This window comes from Mandrillus leucophaeus, unplaced genomic scaffold, assembly GCF_000951045.1.
Source record: "Mandrillus leucophaeus isolate KB7577 unplaced genomic scaffold, Mleu.le_1.0 Scaffold35, whole genome shotgun sequence".
NCBI lineage: Eukaryota > Metazoa > Chordata > Mammalia > Primates > Cercopithecidae > Mandrillus > Mandrillus leucophaeus.
Window position 1 is genome coordinate 4375303 of NW_012103698.1, and position 19365 is coordinate 4394667.

A 19365-nucleotide genomic window follows, 5' to 3' on the forward strand; every position below is an offset into this window, starting at 1 on the left:
AGTTGATCGAGTCAGTTACTGAACCTTGTGCATTTGTCACATAGTTCTTGTGTCATGGTTTTCGTCTTTATCAGTTCTTTTATGGTCTTCTCTGCATTGATTATTCTAGTTATCCATTCATCCATTCTTTTTTCAAGGTTTTTAGTTTCTTTGCACTGGGTACGTAGTTCCTCCTTTAGCTCTGAGAAAGTTGATTGACTGAAGCCTTCTTCTCTCAACTCATCAAAGTCATTGTCCATCCAGCTTTGTTCCGTTGCTGGCGATGAGCTGCGTTCCTTTGGAGGGGGAGATGTGCTCTAATTTTTTGAATTTCCAGCTTTTCTGCACTGCTTTTTCCTCATCTTTGTGGTTTTATCTGCCTTTGGTCTTTGATGATGGTGACGTACTGATTGGGTTTTGGTGTGGGTGTCCTTTTTGTTTGTTAGTTTTCCTTCTAACAGTCAGGACCCTCAGCTGCAGAGTTTGATTGAGGTCCACTCCAGACCCTGTTTGCCTGGGTATCAGCAGCGGAGGCTGCAGAAGATAGAATATTGCTGAACAGCAAGTGTTGCTGTCTGATTTTTGCTCTGGAAGCTTTGTCTCAGAGGTGTACCCAGCTGTGTGAATTATGAGGTGTCGGTCTGCACCTAGTGGGGGGTATCACCCAGTTAGGATACTCAGGGATCAAGGACCCACTTGAGCAGGCAGTCTGTCCATTCTCAGATCTCAACATCTGTGCTGGGAGACCCACTGCTCTCTTCAAAGCTGTCAGACAGGGACATTTACATCTGCAGAGGTATCTGCTGCTTTTTGTTTAGCTATGCCCTGTCCCCAGAGGTGGAGTCTACAGAGGCAGGCAGGCCTCGTTGAGCTGCGGTGGGCTCCACCCAATTCGAGCTTCCTGGTGGCTTTGTTTACGTACTTAAGTCTCAGCAATGGTGGGCGCCCCTCCCCCAGCCTTGCTGCCGCCTTGCAGTTAGATCTCAGACTGCTGTGCTAGCAATGAGGGAGGCTCCGTGGGCGTGGGACCCTCCGGGCCAGGTGTGGGATATAATCTCCTGATGTGCCGTTTGCTAAGACCCTTGGTAAAGCACAGTATTAGGGTGGGAGTTACCCGATTTTCCAGGTGTTGTGTGTCTCATTTTCCCTTGGCTAGGAAAAGGAATTCCCTTCCCCGTTGTGCTTCCCAGGTGAGGCGATGCCTTGCCCTGCTTCAGCTCTCGCTGGTCGGGCTGCACCCACTGACCAGCACGGACTGTCCGACACGCCCCAGTGAGATGAACCTTGTACAGAAGAAATCACCCATCTTCTGTGTTGCTCACGCTGGGAGCTGGAGGCTGGAGCTCTTCCTATTTGGCCATCTTGGGCGCCCCCCTGACATAAAAGAATTTAAATGTATAACCAGTTTTCGAATAAAATACTGAAAATATGGTTCACATTTATTCTTTACATTACCAATGAAAGTAGGTAATGTTGCTTAAGAATTATGTAAGTCGCATATTCTATATAAAGATTTGGGTTTTTTGTTTCTTACATGAAATTTCACAAGCTGTAATTAAAAAAATTTTTTTTTTAAATTGGCATAATTATATAAATTTTGGGGGTAAAGTGTGATGATTTGATGTATGTAAACAATGTGAGATGAGTAAATCAAGCTAATTTACATATCTATCACCTCACTTACCCTTTTTTTGTGGTAAAACACTTGAAATTTACTCTTATTTTGAAACATATGTGATTAGTGACTGTAGTTGCCCTACTGTGCAATTCATCTCAAAATTTATTCTTCCTAAGTGAAACTTGGTACCCCTTAGCCAACAACTCTCTGTTCCCTTTTTCCCCGTCTTCATCCCCTAGCCACCGGTAACTTCCATTCTGCTCTCCACTTCCATGAGTTTGACTTTTTAAGATTCTGCATATAAGTGAGATCATGCAGTGTTTGTCTTTCTGTGCTTGGTTTCCACTTAGCATAATGTTTTCCAGGCTCATCAATGTTGTCAGGAATCAAAGAATCTGTCTTTTTTTTCCCGTAAGGCTAAATATTATTCCATTGTGTTTATATACCACATTTTCTTTATCCATTCATCCATTCATGGACACTTAGGTTGATTCCATGTCTTGGCTATTGTGAGTAATGCTGCAATGAATATGGAAGTGCAGGTATCTGTCTGACATATTGATTTCAGTTCCTTTGGACATATACCCAGCAGTGGAATTACTAGATCATATGATAGTCCTATTTTTAGTTTTTTGAGGAGCCTCCAACAGTTTTCCATAATGACTATACTGATTACATTTCACTGCTTGTGCCAGCAGTGTCAGGGTTCCTTTTTGTCCACAGCTTTGCCAAAACTTATCTTTCATCTTTTTTTTTTTTTGAGACGGAGTCTCTCTCTGTCACCCAGGCTGGAGTGCAGTGTGTGATGGCACAAGCTTGGCTCACTGCAAGCTCCACCTCCTCGGTTTGAGCAATTCTCCTGCCTCAGCCTCCTGAGTAGCTGGGATTACAGGCACGTGCCACCACGCCCAGCAAATTTTTGTATTTTTAGTAGAGATGGGGTCTCACCACGTTGGCCAATCTCGTCTGGAACCCCTGACCTCAAATGATCCACCTGCCTTGGCCTCACAAAGTACTGGGATTACAGGCATAAGCCACCACGCTCGGCCTCTTTCATCTTTTGATAATAGCTGTTCTAACAGGTGTAAGGTAGCATCTCATTTTGGTTTTAATTTACATTTTCTTAATGATTGGTGATGTTAAGTATTTTTTCATGAACCTGTTTGCCATTTTTATGTCTTCTTTTGGGAAATGTCTGTTCAAGTCTTTTGCCTATTTTTCAAATTGTGTGTGTGTGTTTTTTTTTGCTATTGAGTTGAGTTCCTTATATAGTTTGGATATTAACCCCTTATCAGATGTGCAGTTTGAAAATTTTCTCCTACTTCACACATTGTCTCTTTACTTTGTTCATTGATATAATCCCATTTGTCTATTTTTGCCTGTATCTTCAAGGTCATATTAAAAAAAATCACTACTTGGACCAATATCATGGAGCATTTCCCCTGTGTTTTATTCTAGTAGTTTTATAGTTTTGGGTCTTATATTTGGGTCTTATATTTATATCTTTAATTCATTTTGATTTGATTTTTATACATGGAGTGAGATAAGGATCAAATTATATTATTCTGCATATGGATATTCAGTTTTCCCAACACCTTTCCCCATTATGCGTTCTTGGCATCTTTGTCAAAAATCAATTGATCATAAATGCATGAGTTTATTTCTGGGCTTTCTGTCTTGTTCTGTTGACTGAAGTATCTGTTTTTATGCCAGTACCATGTTGTTGCAATTATAATTGTGTTATACTTTGAAATATATATTATATATTTAAAATATATATTTTAAAATATGTATTTTAATATAATATATTATATATATTTAAAAAAATATATAAATAAATATATATTTCAAAGTATATATTTCAGCTGGAGGGTGTGTGATACCTCCAGCTTTGTTCTTTTTGCTCAAGATTGCTTTGGCTATTCAGGGTCTATTGTGGTTCCATGCAGATTTAAGGATTGTTTTTTTCTATGAAAATGACATTGGAATTTTGATAGGTATTGCATTAAATCTATAGATGACTTTGGATAGTGTGAACATTTTAACTATTAATTCTTTCAATTCATGAATATGGTACATCTTTTTTTTTTTTGAGACAGAGTCTCACCCTGTCACCCAGGCTGGAGTGCAATGGCATGATCTTGGCTCACTGCAACCTCCACCTCCCAGGTTCAAGCAATTCTCCTGCCTCAGCTTCCCGAGCAGCCAAAATTACGGGCGTGCGTCACCACGCTTGGCTATTTTTTTTCTATCTTTAGTAGAAATGGTGTTTCACCATGTTGGCTAGGCTGGGAACATGGAACTCCATCTTTTAATTGATTTGCATTTTCTTTACTTTCATCAGTGTTCTATAGTTGTCAATATATAGTTCTTTCAACTCCTTGGTTAAATTTACTCCTAAGTATTTCTTTTTTGTTAGAGACAATTGTTAATGGGATTGTTTTCTTAATTTCCTATTTGGATAGTTTGTTCTTAATGTATAGAAATGCTCTTGATTTTTGTATGTTGATTTTATTTCCTGTTAGGATGCCTTTTGTTTGTTTTTCTTGCCTAACTCTGGCCAGGACATTAAGCACTATGTTGCAAAAAAAGTGGTCAGAGTGGGCATCCTTGTGGAGAAGCTTTCCACTTTTCACTGTTGAGTATGATGTTAGTTACAGATTTATCTTACATGGCCTTTATTATGTTGAGGTACATTACCTCTGTACCTAATCTGTTGAGAATTTTTATCATGAAATGGTGTTGAATTTTGTCAAATGCTTTTTCTGCATCTATTGAGATTATCATATGGTTTTTATTCATTTTATTAATGTGGTATATCCCACTTATTAATTTGCATATGTTGAACCATCCTTGCATACTAGGGATAAAGCCCACTTGATCATGTGAGTGATTCTTTTAATTGCTTTTGAATTCGGTTTGCTAGTATTTTGTTGAGGATTTCCACATCTGTGTTTATCAGGGATATTGTGCATAATTTTTTAATTTTTCTTGTAGTATTCTTGTCTGGCTTTGGTATTAGGGTAATGTTGGCCTTGTAAAATGAGTTCAGAAGGCTTTCTTCCACTTCAATTTTTTGGAAGAGTTTGAGAAGCACTGGTATTAGTTCTTCTTCAAATGTTTCGTAGAATTCAGTAGTGAAGCCATCTGGCCCTGGGCCTTTTTTTGATAGGAGGCTTTTTATTACTGAGTCAACCTCCTTGCTCATTAGTGGTCTGTTCAGATTTTCTACTTCTTTATGATTCAGTCTTGATAGGATATATGTGTCTAGGAATCTGTTCACTTTTCACTTCTAGGTTATCCAATATAATATCTAGGTTATTATATGTTGGCATATAATTTTACATAGTAGTTTCTAATTACCCTTTGTATTTATTTGCTATCAGTTGTAATGTCTCCTCTTTCATTTCATTTTTGTTTTGTTTTAAATAAGCAGAAGTTTTTAGCTTTAAGACTTTAAAAAGTAGTTGTTATTGCTTTCTAATAGCACAACAAATGTAAATTTGTTGAGGGATATTTGAAACATACAGAAAAGTGTAGAAGATAAAATCATTGTCCAGACCTATTCACTGCTAATATTAACGTTCATCTTTTTTCTAGTTGTATATTTTAAATTGTCTTCATATTCTTCTTACAGTATATTCTTCTATTTTTTTCTTTTATATTTTGAACATTTTGTTACTAAATATTCTTCTAAATCATTCATTATAATGGCTGCAAATGTATCCTATTGATGTATCATAATTTAAGCATTTCTTTATTTTTGGTCATTTATATTAATATTTTTTGTATAAGCTAAAACTATCATGAGACAAAAGTATGGTCATAATCATTATCTTCCCATTACATGATGATATGATGAGTTCAGAGGATTTTATTTATTTGAGTTTTCTTTCTTTCTTTTCCTAGTTAGTCTAGCTAAGGGTTTGTCAATTTTGTTTATCTTTTCAAAAAGCGAACTCTTAGTTTTGTTGATTTTTTTTTCTATTGTTTCTAGTCTCTATTTCATTTGTTTTGGCTCTAATATTTGTTATTTTCTTTCTTCTGCTAACTTTGGACTTAGTTGGTTCTTTTTCTAGTTTTTTGAGGTTTAACATTAGATTGTTTATTTGAGATTTTTTCTTTTTTGATAATAGGCATTTATTGTTATGTATTTCCCACTTAGAACTGCTTTTGTCAGCATCCCATTAATTTTGATATGTTGTGTTTCCATTTTTGTTTGTCTCAAAATATAGTTTGATATCCTTTTTTTCCCCTCTGACCTATTGTTTGTTTAGGAGCATGTTGTTTAATTTCCACATATTTGTGAATTTTCCAAGATTTCTTGTTATTGATTTCTAGTTTTATGCCATTGTGATCAGAAAAAATACTTGATATGATTAAAATCCTCTTAAATTTGTTAAGACTTGTTTTGTGGCCAATCCTGGAGAATGTCCCATGTGTGCTTGAGAGGAATGTGTATTTTCTTGCTGTAGGATGTGAAGTTTTGTATATGACTGTGAGGTTCATTTGATTTAAAGTATAATTCAAGTTCAATATTTTCTTGTTGATTTTCTATCTAGATGATCTGTTCATCATTGAAAGTTGGGTATTGAGGTCCTCTACTCATATACTATTGCAGTCTATCTCTCAGATCATGTAACAATTGCTTTTTATATTTAGGTGTTCCAGTGTTGGATGTGTATATGTTTACAATTATGTCCTCTTAATGAAATGACCCTTTATCATTATATAGTGACCTTCTTTGTCTCTTTGTGTAGCTTTTGACTTAAAGTCTATTTTGTCTGATATAAGTATAGCTACCCTTGCTCTCTTTTGGTTTCCATTTGCATGGAATAACTTTTCTATCCCTTCACTTTGTCTATGTATTTCCTTACTAGTAAAGTGAGTCTCTCATAGATAGCATATAGTTGGCCTTTTATTTTATTTTTTTAAAACTCATTCAGCCACCCTATGTGTTTTGACTGGCGACTTTAATCCATTTACATTCAAGGTAATTGCTGATAGGTAAGGACTTGCTACTGCCATTTTGTAATTTGTTTCTGTTTGTTTTGTAGATATGTTTTTTCTTCCTCTCTTGCTACTTTCCTTTGTGGTTTGATAATTTTCTGTGGTGGTATGCTTTGAATCTTTTCCTTTTATTTTTTGTGCAACTATTATAGGTTTTTGTTTGTGTTTACCATCAGGTTTACATAAAACATCTTGTACTGGCTAGGCATGGTTGTACGTACCTGTAGCCCCATCTACTTGGAAGCGTGAAGTGGGAGAATCACTTTGGCCCAGGAGTTTGAGTCCTGTCTGGGCAATATAGCAAGACTCCATCTCTTTAAAAAATAATAATAATAATAAAAAGACCAAAAAATATTATTATAACAGGCTGTTTTAAGGTGATAACAACTTAACTTTTATTGCATATAAAATCTCAATACTTTAACTTCCTCCCCCCAAATTTTACATCTTTTTGTAATTTGGATTCCTTTAACAATTTATTATAGCTGCATTTGTTTTTAATAGTTTTGTTTTTTAACTCTCATAATATAGAGAAAATTCCTTTATACATCATCCTTACAGTATTATTCTGAATATGACTATGTCTTACTTATACCATTTAGTGCTTTTTGCTTTTATAAGTTTTATGTATCAATTAGGAGTCTTTTATTTCAGCTTAGCTCCCTTTAGCATTTCCTGTAAGGCAGGCCTAGTGGTGATAAACTTCCTTAGTTTTTGTCTGGGAAAGTTTTTATTTATCCCTTAGTTCTGAGGAATAGCTTTGCTGAGTGACATATTCTTGGTTGCCAGTTTTGTTTTCCTTCTGCACTTTGACTATATTATCCCACTCTTTTATGGCTTGCAGGGATTCTGCTGAGAAATCTACTGATTGCTGTTTTGGGACTCCCTTGAATGTGATACATTTCTGATCTCTTACCACTTTCAGGATTTTTTGTCTTTGTTTTGTTGTTTTAATTTAATTTAATTTAATTTTGAGGCAGAGTCTTGTTTTGTTACCCAGACTGGAGTGCAGTGGCATGATCTCGGTTCACTGCAGCCTCTTGGGTTCAAGCAATTCTCCTGCCTCAGCCTCCTGGGTAGCTGAGACTACAGGTGTGCGCCACCATGACAGCAAATTTTTGTATTTTTAGTAGAGATGGGGTTTCAGCATATTGGCCAGGCTGGTCTTGAACTCCTGACCTCGTGATCTGCTTGCCTCAGCCTCCCAAAGTGCTGGGATTACAGGTGTGAACCACTGCGCCCAGCCATCTTTGTTTTTCAGTAGTTTGATTATAATTTGTCTTGGTGCACCCATCTTTGGCTTGAATTTAATTGGAGATCTCTGAGCTTTCTATACCTGAATGTTGTCATATTTCTACAAATTTTGGAAACTTTCAGCCATATTTTCTTAAATATATTTTCTGGGCCTTTTTCTTCATCATATCTTTCTTAGAATTATATTAGAAGAAAGTTAGTTCTCTTGATGGTGTCCCATAATTTATGTAGGCTTTCTTCATTCTTTTTTCATAGATCTCCATTTTCTTCAGGGTCCATTATTGGAGCTTTATTAGTTTCTTTTTGTTGTGTCACATTTCCCTGATTCTTTCTAAACCTTGATGTCTACACATTTGAAGAAATGGCCACCTTTTTTGGCCTTGAAGGTTTTCTTTCACAGTGGTAGAGCTTCACTAGTTAGTTTAGCATTTGATTATGGATCTGCTAGCTGGTAGCAACCCCAGACAGGTAGACCTTGCTGTTGGTTGCTGTTGGTCCAGCCTGCTGCCTGTGCTTTGAGGTCGAGTGGAACTTCTGGCTGTGCTCTGTGGTCTGATAAGACAGATCACTAGCTGGACTCCACAGTTAGGTGGAGCTACTGACTGGGCTCTGTGATAGCCTCTGATTGCACAGGGTTGCATGTTGTTTTCTCTGGCTGGGAAGTACTGCTGTTTTTAATCTATAGCTGGGCAGGGCTGTGTGCTGGGCTCAGAGACTGGGCGAGGTTTCTGTGGTTCTGCTCAGCCATTCAGGATGGGCCAGGCTATGATCTAGAGAAATGCATGGCACTTAAGCACTCAGTGCTTAAGCAAAGCACTGAGTTTTTGTGGGGTCACCATGCAGCTGCTGGGGTTGGGTGGGGCCAGGTAATTTCCTCCACAGATATTCATTCATTGGCCTGCACTTGCCTCCCAGCCTGGGAAGCCTTAAGCAGAACATGAAGGCTTGGTAGGGTTAGGCTAGTTGGCTGCTGGGGTTGGGTGGGGCCAGTTGCTACCCTCCTTAGGTAATCACTGACCTGCCCTTGCTGCCTGGCCTGGGGAAGGCTTAAGGAGCACCAGAGCTAGGTGGGGAAGCTGGCTAGGGAATGAAGCCTGGCAGATCAGTTGACTGTACTTCCTGCAGGACAATGCTAATGCTGTTGGCTAGTTTCTCTGGTGGAGTGCCTCCATTGGCTAGAATGCAGAGCCACTGCCAAGATCCATGTGCTTGCTTCTGTGAGTCTCACTTTTGTTCTTTATTTCTGGCTGATCCTAGGTGGTCTAGCCCTGCCTGCACTCCCCATGTTTCCTGGGAGATAATAATGAGTGGGCTTCCTGCTCAGTGTCCCAGAGTGTTGGGGAAGCTGAATGTTTGCCTCTAACTCTCTTTTCCCACTGTAGAAACTGTGGGCCCAGGGGAGTCCTCTGTGTGTGGTACTGTGCTAGCTTGAGATGTGGCAGGGTTTGGGGGAGTGGTGATGTGGTTAAAGTGAAACCATTCCTCTATTCCACTTACCCCTTGAATGAGGCTTTTTTGCAGTTATGTGGTCCAAGGGGGTGTCCCAGCCTTTCAAGTTCAAGGAGTTCGGGAGTATTAATGAAGATATTCTTGTCTGTAAATAGTTAGTTGTTGGTTGGATTTTTGTTGGGGGTGTGGGAGCTGAGCAACTCCCATTGTGCCATCTTGCTGACTGGAACTTCCAGCTATAATGTTTTTATCTAGCAGCAGAGTTCACTTACAAATGCAATTCAGTTAGATGGGTGTGGCTTGCTTTCTCCACACCAGAGATCTTCATTTAATAAATGAACTATGAAAACTTTGTTCTACTCTGAAATTGCAGTATATTGTCCTTCTTTTCAGGTAAAGGGTTTTTATTAGAGAGAAAGTATCTGAATCTCCTCTGACTTCTGTAATCAAACTTACTAAATGGAATGCAATGGTTTCTTGTGTATGGGATCTCATTCCCATGGAGTCCATATGTAGGGGAGTTTAGAACAGTAATTTGCTAAAATATGACTTTATTTTTATGTGAACATGAGTCACACTGATGCATATCTGTCACTGGGTAGAGCATGACAAGATGCAATGAATTGGAACTTAATGTGACTTAATGGAAAGAAGCTATAGAGACATAGAACATGGCTCTGATTATACCAGATAATCTTAATATGCAATTATAACAATTAACCCTATGAGTATGGAGGATTAAGATGTCATAGGTGTGAATATGTGAACCATATTTTACTTTCTGTTTATTACATAATAAGCTCTAAGGAATAGATCCTACATTATTACTTTGAGCATGTTAGAATATCTGAAGTTGGAGTTTTACTAACCTCATTATTTATAATTATTAAAATAACTTGCTGATCAATTTTTTTCTAAAATACTAAATTGTACATTATGTGCTGTCTACAAAAGTGTTCATGAAAACTGAATGCTGTGTCAGTTTTCTTGACAAAAAGCCCTTTGAAGAGGTAACTAATGAGGAGTTGCTGCGTGTTTGGGTGTTACATTTCTGTTCTACCTCCTCGGCAAATAGATACACAACAGTGTGATTCTGATTAGATTTCTGGAAGCAGAGAGGAAGAAAACAAGTAAAGCCATTTATTGTTTTCTCTTTCAATAGCAAGTATTACTGATATGTAGTTGTCTTTTCCTTGATGTGCTGAGGTCTGTTCCAGCTATTTCAATTCTGCTTCTAAAAGGCAGAGTCGGATAAGGCTTCAAAACAAGAACCAATCTCAGTGACCTTGAAGACCAATTTAAATGGTGGTATTGAAAAATAAGGATTTGCTTATCAGTTGTATTAAAAGTTTTCAGTGTGAAACACATTATCAATATTTGTGCTTTAAGCTTCATGGTAACCATTATTATTTGAATTTCTGAATACAAGCTTCAGTAAATTCAGCATTGTACTCACTAGTTACTGGGGTTTTAGGGGATCAATAAATAGTACTCTTCTCTTCCCCACTCGGGTCAGAACCAGAGAGAGAGAGAGAGATTCTGACAAATGGCGATCAAGGAGGTTTGCTGATGAAATGTAGAGGATTGTCATGATCTGGGTGGGCAGCCAGACAGGCTTCTAATGCTATGCCTTTAAAATAAACGTACCCAACCAGTCACTGGCAGAGATCAGAGATGGAAAACCTCTGGTGTCATCTGTGGAAACCTGTCCATGTGAAACCAATGGGATGGAGGAGCAAAGCATGGAGCTCTGGGGAGCAGGGTCAGGTGGGAGTTGGGTGCTGACTCCTGAGGAGGCAGGAGCTGAGCTGAGCATGCCATTTCATCCCCCAAACTTAGCTTCCCGCAGACAGTGTGGAGAGTGTGAAGTGAGGCCAGGATGCTTCCCATGCAAGTTCCTCCTTACGGGAGCATGAGGAGAGTGGGGAGTAAGTGTTCTCAGGTCACACTTAACCTCAGAGACAATCCTGAATGTACTGGCACTTCCGAAGCAAAAAGCATCAGGTCTGTGGGTTAGTGTGGTATTTAATCAAATTATCTTGTACTGAGTTGCTTTCTAGGTAATTAAAGCAAAAGCCATCGGTGCTTGTATAGTATTCTCCCTTCCTACTGAGCATTTGAGCTAATTATTAACAGAAATTCATAAAATAAAGATGAACATGGTATTAGCAAATAACAAACATAGTAAAATAGGGCAAAAAGCGACACAAAATCAATTGTGCAGTAAAAAACAGGGACAGAACTGCACTAATTATTTAAGAAAAACAAAGTGGAATTTCTCATAGGACCTGTTGAGTGAACAGTATTCTTGAAAAATTCTAGAAGTTAGCAGGGAGGAAGGGATAGGGAGTTACTGGTTAAAGGATACAAAATTACAGCTATATAGGAGAAATAATAAGTTCTAATATTCTATAGCACTATATGGTGACTGTAGTCAACAATAATATGTATTTTCAGATATCAGCTAGAAGAGAGGATTTTGAATGTTCTTAACACAAAGAAATGATAAATGAGATGATGGGTATGCAATTTACCTGATTTGACCCCTAGACATTGTATGTATTAAAATATCACTGTGTACCGTATAGATATGTACAATTATGTGTCAGTTTAAAAGTCTATAGTAAATGCAATAAGAGTCATATAAGTTTTGTTTTCTTTTTTTAAATAATACCTCTGAATGAAAACTGGAGTGACCAGCTGTCTTGGATTGCTCAGAAGTGTCATGGTTTTACCATTGAATATTCCATGTCCCAGGAAATCCTCAGTCTCTAGCAAACTGGAATGGTTGGTCACTCTAAATTGAAACTGTGAACATAAAACCAAAGAGCAAATTAGTTACTCAAAGGACCAAACTAAGGGAGTCCAAGTAAGTAGCAGAATCCCAAGCTAGAACCTAGATTAGCAGAGGAAGGGTGGCCTACCACCCACCAGTGGGGTGTGGCCTAGTGGTTAGGAACAGTGGTTCTGGGTAGGGAAGACCCGGGTTTGAATCCTTGCTCTGCTGCTGGATGGAGATCTTAGGCAAGTTACTTAATTTCTCTCTCTCTGCTCTACACCTTGATTTCCTTATCTATAATATAAGATGGCTTAATACCCTGGAGGGTTGTAATGAGGATCAAATGAGAACATTCACATGAAATCATTAGCTCTGTGACTGGACTTGGTTGGCTTACATGGCATTTAACATTGTCATGAGATTTTTCCATAAAAGCCTGGATCTCTGACATTTCTGACAAATCAGCAAGTTCTACCGCCACCCACGGGAGCTGAGTAGCAGATGCTCCCCTTAGAAGGCATGTATATTCTCCAAGAGGACACAGCCCCCACCCAGCCCTCTCTACTTCATGGGCTTGGTCCTTTGGAGACACTGAGTTTCCATTCCATGTTGTAAGTCTCCTCTGCTTGTAGTGCAGCCCGACCACCACTGGAAGCTTGTTAGAAATGCAGGGCCCCTAAGGGCCCACCCACAACCTGAGGCATGAGAATTTTCATTTTAATAAGATCCCTGGTGATACTTCCCGGCAATAAAGTTTGAGAAGCACTGTTACAAACCACAGAGCATTATTCCTAACCACAGTGAGGATCAAGATCATCTGGGGAGTTTTCTGCTTGTTTGTTTTCTAGCTGTGTCCAAGGACCTATCCAGACTTGCTGAAATCAGAGTTCCTGGGTTGGAATGTCCAGGCTGCTAAATTAATGCTAGTGACAGGATTGTTCTGTGAACACTTGAGAACTATAGATTCCAGTTTAGATGAAAGATAGCTAATTATGTTATCTTATTGGGATCCTCAGATTAAAAAAAAAGTTTTACTAATAATGACGACTATATAATCTGAATATATTTGAGGTTGCAATTTTGCCTATTGATTGTAACTTGCTAGATGAGGCCTGGTTGCCGGCGAATTGACTTTTGGTAAGGGTGTTGCAGTGGTTTGAAGGGGGTATGTGTTGGTACATGTCCTTGCTCATACCACCTGAACAGTTTCAAGGGAACTAGATCGTTTCAGAAAATTTTCTTCATTATAATGTAGTCTTACTGGTTTGCAGGAGAGCAGTGAGATTCTAGAAACAGTGACCCTATTAGCTGATTTTTTTTCCATTAAAAATACTTTGGATAGCTCTTAGGGAAGTCCTTAACTCATCGTTGCCTTAATAGTTTTCCGATTGTCTCAAACAGGGTGTGCCTTCAAACCTAATAGTTATTATTTCTTAAATTACTTTTCCAAGGCTACACATTGCTTCTTCAATGCCCTTAGTGACTTAACCTCCCTTTGTATGGTCAAACCAACCCTCTTCTGGAGTTTATTTGGCCAAGATATCAGAGATGCCGTATTAGAAATTTCTAGTGTTAATACATTTTTTAATATAAAACCTTACTGTATAGTAAGTTTATATTTGATTAATTTACATTTTCAATTTACTTTCAACTAATTTTCTTTAATTCTTCTTAAGGTAGACTTTTCATATAAATATTTGCTATTGATCATTTTCTTTATCATTTTGTTTAGCAGTATGAAATGAACAAAGGCATGCTTGAGAGTTTTCATATTTAATTGTAATGTCCTTATCACTTTATCAATTATTGGAAACTTTTGATTCTGTCGCTTCATTCAGATTGGGTAAAGTAAAAAGTTACTGAAGATCCGCTATTGTGACTGTAAACTAGATCTATGGACTAGTGGTGTCAGCATCAGCTGGAAGCTTGTTAGAAATGTAGAGTCTCAGCCAGGCACTGTGGCTCACGCCTGTTATCCCAGCACTTTGGGAGGCCCAAACGGGCAGATCACCAGAGGCCGGGAGTTCGAGACCAGCCTGACCAACATGAAGAAACCCCGTCTCTACTAAAAATACAAAATTAGCCGAGTGTGGTGGCGCATGCCTATAATCCCAGCTACTTGGGAGGCTGAGGCAGGAGAATCGCTTGAACTTGGGAGGTGGAGATGGCAGTGAACTGAGATCATGCCATTGCACTCCAGCCTGGGCAACAACAACAAAAAGAAAAGTAGAGTCCCAGGCCCACTGCAGACCTACTGAAGCAGAGCCTGAATTTTAAGATACCCCAGCAGGTGATTTGTGTGCATGTTAAAGAGTGAGAAGCTCTGGACTAAATGGTTTACTACTTACTTCTACTTTAGGATGATCAAAAATAGATGGTGGTGGTGAAAATAATGTACAGAAAGTATCTTCTTTCCCGTCTGCTGAATCTCTGCTTTTTTCTTCTTAAATTTCTTTTTAATGAAGATACTGCTGTATCCACATTGTCTCATGATCTCTCCAACCATCCATAGTGTCATTCTTTTGGACAACCTTCCTCTTAGAGCAAGCTTGCCCTGGGGCCCTCCTTTGAGTTCTCTACTCTTTCCTCGTTAGTATTTTATTTGGAGACACATATAGCCAGTATGGAACTATCTGTGCTTTGCATACTTTTGATTGTCCAGTCTCTCTACTTGCATCTGCCGGGAGCTGGTCTGTCATTTAAGCTATACTGAGTCTGTTCCTTAGCTGGCGCTGCCTCTTACCTCTGGCTGCATGTTAGAACCACCTGGTGAGATTTAAAACAGATTAGCACCTCAGTTCCATCCCAGATGAGTTAAATCAATTTCTAGAGGTGGGTTCTGGCAGCGGTCATTTAAGTCAGTTTCTGAGAACAGGGTCTGGGTGATTCTGATGGGCAGCCATGCTTTAAAACCCCAGGGCCCCATGATATTCATTCTTCATCCATCTACCATCCATTCATTCATCGATCTACCCCACAAACACTTCATGAGTTTCTACTGTGTATTAGATGCTTTTCTAAGTTCCAAGAGTTTTTCAGCCTCAGCACTGTTAGCACTTTTAGCTGGACATTTGAAGGGCTGTCTGGTGCACTGTAGGGTATTTAATGGAATCCCTGGCTTTTACTCACTTGATGTCAGTAGTGACCTCTGCAGTTATGACAAACAAAAATCTCCCCAGAAATTGCAAAAAAAGTTCTTTGGGGGCAGAATTTCCCCCAATTGAGGACCATTGTTCTAGGTCTATTGATGGAAAATTTTATTATTCAGTCTAGGTCTATTGATGAAAAATTTTAAGTGCCTAAAGATGCTTAAAACAGATAATTACAGTAGGGTGGGACAAGCATAGTAAGAGCTTTAGAACAAAGTACATAGACAACACTACAGAGGGATGGGGAGTGGCGTTTAAGCTGAGCCTCCAAGGATGAGTGGTTATATGCTGGGTGTGCAAAAAGGAGAATACTGCATAGTGAGAATAGCACTTACGAAGGTGTGGAATTATTATGAGATATTGTGATCTACTTTTCATTCATCCCATCTCCCTCTACCTCGGCTGTTTAATATTTCTCCTTGTGTTGACAGTATCACTACATTTATCACTTTGCTATGAAACTGTAAGTCATCTGCCCTTAATTACAAGGTTGAGTCTTCTTTTAATAACAGCTTTATTGAGATATAATTTATGTATTTGTATTAGTTTCCTATGGTTGTCACAACAAATTACCACGACAGAAGTGTATTCTGTCACAGTTTTGGAGGCCGGAATTTTGAAATCAAAGTGTCACCAAGGCCACACACCATCTGGAGGTCCTAGGAGAGAACACTAGAATACTTACGTGCTTCTTCCAGCTTCTCCTGGCTATGGGCATTCCTGGCTTCGTGGCCACGTCACTCCAGTCTCTGCCTCCCTCTTCACATTGCCTCCCTCCATCTGTGTGTGTTAATCTCCCTCTGTCTTTTTTGTATAACAACACTTCTTATTGAATATAGGGCCCACCCAGAGAATCCAGGATGATCTTCTTATCTCAAGATGCTTAATTTAATTGCATCTAGAAAGACCCCTTTCACAAGTTACAGGGATGAGGATGTGAGTTTTTGGGAGCCACTGTTCACCAGCTTCCTACAATTCATCCAATTAAAAGTGTACAATTCAATGGTTTGTAGTATATTTACAGAGTTGTACCTCCATCACCACTATCAATTTTATATTTTTTTCACCCCCCATAATGCAACATTGTAGGTATTAGTAATCACTTCCCATTTTTCCCCAACCCCAGCCCTAGGCAATCACCAGTCTTTCTGTGAATTTGCGTAGTCTGAACATTTCATATAAATGGAGTCATATGGTATATGGCCTTTTGTGACAGGCTTCTTACACTTAGCATAATGTCTTCAAGATTCATCCATGTTGTAGCATGTATCCATACTCCACTCTTTTCCATTGTTGAATAAGTCTCAATTATATGGATATATCACATTTTCTTATCCATTCATCATCTGATGGACGTTTGGGTTGTTTCCACTTTTTGGCTATTACATCCAATGTTGATGTGAACACTTGTGTACAAGTTTTTGTGTGGATGTATGCTTTCATGTCTCTTGGGCATATACCTAGAAGTGGAATTGCCAGGTCTCTGGTAACCTTCTCAGGAACTACCAGACTGTTTTTAAAGCTGCTGCACCGTTTTCCATTCCTACCAGTCGTGCATGAAGGTTCTAGTTTCTCCTGTTTCTTTTTGTCTTTTAAAAATTTAGTTCTATTGTCAATTCTGCATTTTCTGATAACTTTCTCACCAAGGGTAGAAAAATATTTCCATTCCGTTTCTGTTAATGTCACAATTCTTTTTTTCTCACTTTAAGAAATGAAAGGCGATCAGTTCTTATCTATTCTGCATATATCGTTTACTTTTGGTCTCACTCTACTTCCCAGAAACTTAGTAGAAAGCAAAATATTAACTTCTGTGTGTGTCTCCACATCCATAGTCATTTTAGCTCCACAACCTGTCGTGTTCTCCCTGAGCTGTAAGCTCAATGAGAGTAGGCGCCCTGATCTTTCTATTTTTCTTGTGAACTGTCTGCAGCTTGTGGTGACTATTCAGTAACTATTAAATGAGAGTGTGATATTGCCTCATGTGTAAAAGGATTTAATATTTTACAGACTGAGTTATTTTTCTTAATTATGCATACATTTGTGAATCTCTAATAACTGTGGTTATTGTTTTTATGTGCAGATGAGCAGGAGACTAAAGATGCAGCAGAAGAACGTAAAGAACCCTAACCAAGGACTTGCTGGGTGTGCTTTTAAGAAAGTTGGTAATTAAGTTAAATTACATTTTTGATTGAATTATTTGAATTCAATGAATGCATCGTAGAGACTATTCTTTACTGATTTTGACATTTGGAGTCACTCTTTGTGGATTATATTTCCTTGACACTTTCGAGACTTGGAGTGTAATTGTTCAAGGGTTTTTGCTCATTAAAATTTCTGGGACCATTGTTTATAAATTTTTGCAATCTTACAATGTGAGGATTCATTATAAAAACTGACATTTTAGTGTATACTTGTCAGGGTAAAACTTGTTGAAGTGCTGTGATTGTCCTGTATTCAGTTTTGTATGTTTCGCCTCTACTGGGATTCAGACAGATCATGGTGGTCACTGGGAATTTTTGCTGTGGCCATGCTTTTCCTTCTTCCCACCTGTGTCATGCCTGTGAAATTGATACAACCTGCCATAAGATGAAATGAATTTGCCACAACAAAGCAATGTCAGAAGAGCCTTTACTATCTTATTGGTGATGACATGTTTCTTAAGTAGGAGTTTGACTGAATTATTTGATATATTACTTTGTTAATAATAGTCAACACTAGTTTCTTATTTTCTTTCAGAGTTTGGGCCTTTTAGATTGCATCAAATAAAAATGAGCTACTTAAAAGAAAGTCTGCAGTACTATTTTAAGAAAGATAGTTTAGTTACAAGTCAGTAACTTAGACTCAGGAGAAAGTGTTATGTTGACATTCCATAAGATGAGTTGGCATTAGAATTGGAAGTCCAGTTTATTTCTGAATCAATAAAATGAGCAGGCTATTGTGCTGCCTTTAATAAAATGTGGAGTGATGTATACATAACATTATTTTTGCTGGCACATGTTCATCCACTGATAGTGAATAACATTAATGATTGCTTATATGGAAGTTCCTTGACTTTTTAAAATGAGGAATTCTATAGCTGCTATTTTCAGAGGTATTGATAGGCAGTTTCTTTTTCCAGACACTCTATTTCAGTTTACTATTTGTTCATTTAAAGTAGCAATTGTTCATGCTGATGTCAGTGTGCTACATACAACTTATCTTGATGCCAAGAGTTTTGCTGTGGGATGGAAGTGTAAGTTAAAAGTCATGATTTTAGATTCTCAAAGGAATGAAATGAGGTGCACTCTGTGTTTTAGGGTTTGGATGGGAAGAATCAGAGGGCAAAAGTGATATGGGTGAGAATTTGTTGTGGGACAGAGAGGGGCCAGTGCTGTCCGTCAGCCTTTCAGAGGAGTTCAGCTTTCTAAATCTATGCTTTTCTGGTATTTGATGTTTGTATGTATGAGAGAGAGAGAGAGAGAGAGAGAGAGAGAGAGAGAGAGACCGAGACACCAGAGAGAGGAGGGAGGGAGGGGAGTGGAGGGAAGGGAGGAAGAAAGGGAGGGAAGGGGGAGAGAGAAAGAAACACAGAGTAAAATTATTTCTAGACTTGCACTGCAAAGGGCTTATGACTTCATAGTTTGCTTCTGCCGATGATATTTGGGACATAGTGAGCCTTTCTGTTATATAGGTAAGGGAGAAGAAAATAGAGTGTTCTAAGTAATGAATTCTGCCATAAAAGAAGTGAGACCATTCCATAGCATGTCAACGGAAGTAACTCTAACAAGGACTGGTAACTAAATCTGTAATATAATTCAACACGAAGCTTCTGGATTTTTTTTTTTTAAGTCACCCTGATTTAGATAGAAAGTGTTCTTATTAAAAATAAATGTTTTTATTTTGGATTTCCCTTTAGGGCTTAGTGTTTGACCAGAACAAGGTGAAACCCCATCTCTACTAAAAATACAAAATTAGCCGGGTATGGTGGTGCGTGCCCGTCGTCCTAGCTGCTTGGCAGGCTGAGGCAGGAGAATTGCTTGAACCTGGGAGGCAGAGGTTGCAGTGAGCTGAGATTGTGCCACTGCACTCCAGCCTGGGTGACAGAGCGAGACTTTGTGTCAAAAATAAAAAGAAGAAAATTATAGAAG

The 19365-nt window shown here is 38.5% G+C and overlaps 1 protein-coding gene across 1 annotated transcript in view; it reads left to right on the plus strand.

Annotated features, from left to right (window-relative positions):
* Window positions 1-17995, plus strand: part of FSIP1 (fibrous sheath interacting protein 1) — a 226422-nt gene extending 208427 nt beyond the window's left edge. Inside the window, exons 12-13 of the mRNA XM_011989321.1 lie at window positions 17319-17400; window positions 17975-17995. Coding sequence (XP_011844711.1) covers window positions 17319-17365 — 47 coding nt within the window. The 3' untranslated portion in view covers window positions 17366-17400; window positions 17975-17995. The remainder of the gene's footprint in view (window positions 1-17318; window positions 17401-17974) is intronic.
* The last annotated feature ends 1370 nt before the right edge of the window (window positions 17996-19365 follow it).